At 33.2% G+C, this 4155-nt stretch overlaps 1 protein-coding gene across 1 annotated transcript; it reads right to left on the reverse strand.

The window, feature by feature from the left end:
* Window positions 1–3084: 3084 nt before the first annotated feature.
* On the reverse strand, window positions 3085–3669 carry LOC139901634 (uncharacterized). The gene has a single exon (XM_071884324.1). The coding sequence runs from the start codon at window positions 3667–3669 to the stop codon at window positions 3085–3087; it is 585 nt and encodes a 194-aa protein (XP_071740425.1).
* Between the last annotated feature and the right edge of the window lie 486 nt (window positions 3670–4155).

Here is a 4155-nt window from a genome sequence, read left to right on the forward strand (position 1 = left end):
TAACCTGTGCACTTCTTTTGATGCCACGTGTACGTTCACCTTTTTTTATTCCTTTTTCATGTTGCTTTTTTCCTTGTGTTATTAACTTATTATTATGTATTACTCGTACATGTTTCTTGTGATACAAATTGGATTTTATGAACTATAGTTATAGTTAAACCAAAAATATCAAGTTGAATAGTATATAAATCCAATTTTGCAAGTTTTTATAAAATAAAATTTTGAATTTTGATGGGATATTTATTTTACTTTGAGGTGATTTTGTCAATTAAAATATATAATTTCAAGTATATGAGGGACGGTAAGGCAAGTTATAGACAACGATTCGTTGAGTAAAGAGAGGTGTTCTTCTCGCTAGGGATGAGTAAAAATACCAAAAAATCGAAACCGTATCGGTACTGGTATCGAAATACCGTACCGATAGTATTCGGTATCGGTATCAGTTCCTAATTTACACAAAAATCGGTTTCGTTACTATACGGTTCGGTACTGCTATTCTCAAAATGAAAACCGAAATAAGAAATGGATATACATAGTAAATAATGAGATATAGTACAACGTATTATATAATATATCAACTACTCCATATTATTTATTATTTTGAATTAATGGGATCGTAAATTGGATTCTTTGTGTTTCTGTTGATGTATGTATTTAGTAAATCTTGGTTGCAATCTGGACTACACTCATAACAGTTTAGCTATAAGACATGTGACAATAATGCGGATATCAGATTATGGTTCATCAGAAATGGTCCAAATGGATGAAGTACCTTGTGACCCCAAGCAATCCATTAGCCAATACCAGTTTTGTCTTTTGCAATAACACACGGAGTATAAGAGCACACGGTATCTATAGTTCATTTTCAGTTTTTATTTCGGTGTTTAAAATTGACCTCGAAATTGATTGATAGTGACATTGGTGCAAGTGTCCGTAGTGTCTATTTCAGTGTCTATTTCGGTATCCATAGGCGAAGCCAAGTAGGGATGCTTGGGGGTGTTGAGCATCCCCCAACTGTAGTACTTTAATCCGTATGTAACCGTGTTTTAATAGTATTTTTTTTTTTATGTATATGACGGGGTGAGTTTTGAGGGAGGTGAGTTTTGAGGGTGGTGAGTTTGGAAAGAAGATAAGTTTTTATCTTTTTCACTTTTTCATGTATATGCCGGAGCAAGAGGTCGAATGCACCGGAAAACAATTAGTAGATACTGGTGATCAGATGCCAGTGACGCAATAATAATGCTGGAAAGTAGTTGCCGAAGGTTGATTTATCAATCTAGGGTTCGGTCAAAGTCTTTTTGACTCCGAAAAGGAGGTGGAAGAAAGGGTTTATATGAGCCGATGAGTGCTAATGTTTTTATACGGAGTATTATATTATTAGTTTCTCACATATTTAAATTTAAATTAAAAATAATAATATCATAATAAAATTAATAATTTACAGCTTATACATATCTAGTACAAATATGTTACAATACGACCCATTAGCCACTAATGTAGTTCCACCAAAGCTATCACCAATAATCCGTTTTGTTTTAGATTTTGGATTTTGTGGTGTGAATTTAATTTTAATATATTAGGGAAACAACTACGCCGATGATACATGTGGTTAACAATTACATGTAAAGGAGGATGAATATGCCCTCACATGCATAGCACATATGAGGGTCATTAAACTTTAATTGCAGTTGGGTTGGAGTGTCAACCACGATAGTTAAGCAAAACTGGGATACCAACTATGTAAAAAAAAAAAAAAAAAAGTTTAGGTGTTATGATGCAAATGTGAACAAACCACAAGTACCAACGGCGTAATTTTTTCGAAATATAATCAGAAAAAACAGTTACTAATTCAATATATTTCCTAAATTTTGCATTCGAACTTTACTAAGGTAATATAATTGTCACAAATGATAATTTGAAAACAAAAATCATAGAAACCAAAAGAAATGTAAAGGAAGCATAAAAAAGAAAATGAGTATATGTAAACTATCATCGATAATGAAATTACGTTGTTTCGAGTCAAATCTTTCATAATAAGTTAAGCCCCCCTTAAACGAAATATCTGGCTTCGCCTCTGTCGGTATCCATTATTTATTTTTATTTTTCTAATTAAAATTTTAATATTTTAATTTTTATTATTATTATTATTAATATTAAGTATTGTTTTATATTGATATAACAAATTCATATAATAAAATAATAAAATACTAAACTAAAATTCATAACACAAATTAAAATTTTATTCATAAAATAAACTAGATTGCATAATAAAATTCCTAGAATTACATTTATTCTCGAATAGATCGTAAATGTTCAACTAATCAAATCGTAAGTCTTCGTGCACTTCTCTATCACGTAGCTCCCTTGTTCTTATGGCACGAGCGTCGCACCTTTCGATTAAGTACATTGCATATTTTGAACCGGCTCATAAACCCAATCATTCTCGGCAATGATGTAACAATTGTCTTCAATAATGATGTTGTGTAGTATGATGCACATATACATAAGCCGTCTCGATTCATCTCGTAAACCCTTACGGGTTGTTGTAGAATATGCCAACGACCCTGTAAATTCTCAAAAGTACATTCAACATCTTTGATAAAATTTAAATGAAAGTTGCGACTAAAATGAGAATGGTTGGTATATATAGAGAAAACAAAAATAATGATAACAAAAGAAAATAGGCGACGGTCGAAAAAAACCAATTGAGGATGCAAAGATCCATTATCGTTCCCATTGTTTTGATTGTCATTAGGGGGTCACTCTTCATTAGACCACGGATAATGGTAATTGTGACGTGGAGTGGGTAAGGTGTACTTTTTGAGGCAAGTCAGTGACTGGACCATGGCAGGGAAAGGGGGAGTTGTAATGGAGGGCTTTTGTCAAAGGATGACAATGACGTGGCATTTTATTTTTGATTCATTGTTTGGTTTTTTAATTAGTTTTTATTTAGATAAATAAGATAAAACAAAATACTACATAAACTAAAAAAAGTTACATAAATAAATAAATAAATAAATAAAACGTTACATTAATAAAATAGAATTACATAAAAAAATCTGTTACATAGAAAAATGACGTGAATTAAAAAAATAAAATACTAGTTGTAGAACGAAAGTTTGGTGGGAGGTTCCAAATATGAGCCATTAAATCTTCACGTAGTTGATCGTGTACGTTTCGATCGCGAATTTCCTTTTCTCGTGATCGACGATCTTTGACTCTTCTCGTAATATTACGACGGGGCCTGTTTTCGGGTTTATCTAACCGATCTTTTTCCCAAGTACTCAAGACAAAACCGTTGTCTTCTTTTATCATGTTGTGCATAACAATGCAACTGTACATTATCCTTCTCAGCTTGTTAACGCTCATAACTCGTGTCGGAGTTTTTAAAATTGCAAAACTACCTTGTAGAACACCAAATGTACGCTCCACGTCCCTTCGAGCACTCGCTTGAAATCTTGTAAATTTGACTCGTTGGTCATCAATAGGCGTCGAATATCCCTTTATTAAGGTTTTCCAATCAGGAAATATATCGTCCGCCAAATAGTAACAAAATGGATAAACGTGTCCGTTTACTTCAAACGGTGACGATGCAGCTCTATCCTTTTTAAGTGAATCAAAAAACGGAGAATGATTCAACACATTTATATCGTTGTTTGAACCAGCCATCTCAAAAAACGAATGTCATATCCACATATCTTATGAAGCAACCGCATCAAGCATGATCGTAGGGTAACCGTGATCACCTATAGTATATTGACATTTCCATGCAACGGGACAATTTTTTCAAGCCCAATGCATAGAGTCAATACTACCCAACATTCTTTTAAAACCATGTTTCTCCTCGTGCGCCGAATACAACCGAGCAACGTCAGTAGCCGTCGGCTTCCTCAAATATTTTCGAACATATAAGTCAATTATACACTTGAAAAAATTATTTATGCAAACATATCCCGTTTTCTCCTCCATTTTTATATATTCATCAAAAATATCAGCGGTTGTTCCATACGCCAATTGGCGTAACGCGCAAGTTATTTTTTGAAACGTTGTAAAACCAAGACGTCCGAGTGCATCCGGACGTTGTTGGAAAAATACAAAGTGTTCAGGAGTATTATTATTAGTATAAGAGTGATTTAGAATGCCGTCTTTGATACG

Source organism: Rutidosis leptorrhynchoides, chromosome 3, assembly GCF_046630445.1.
Source record: "Rutidosis leptorrhynchoides isolate AG116_Rl617_1_P2 chromosome 3, CSIRO_AGI_Rlap_v1, whole genome shotgun sequence".
In the NCBI taxonomy this organism is placed as follows: domain Eukaryota; kingdom Viridiplantae; phylum Streptophyta; class Magnoliopsida; order Asterales; family Asteraceae; genus Rutidosis; species Rutidosis leptorrhynchoides.

Bases quoted from the DNA above. Each gene is read 5' to 3' on its own strand.
- LOC139901634 (XM_071884324.1), bottom strand. From the start codon at position 3,669: ATGGCTGGTTCAAACAACGATATAAATGTGTTGAATCATTCTCCGTTT.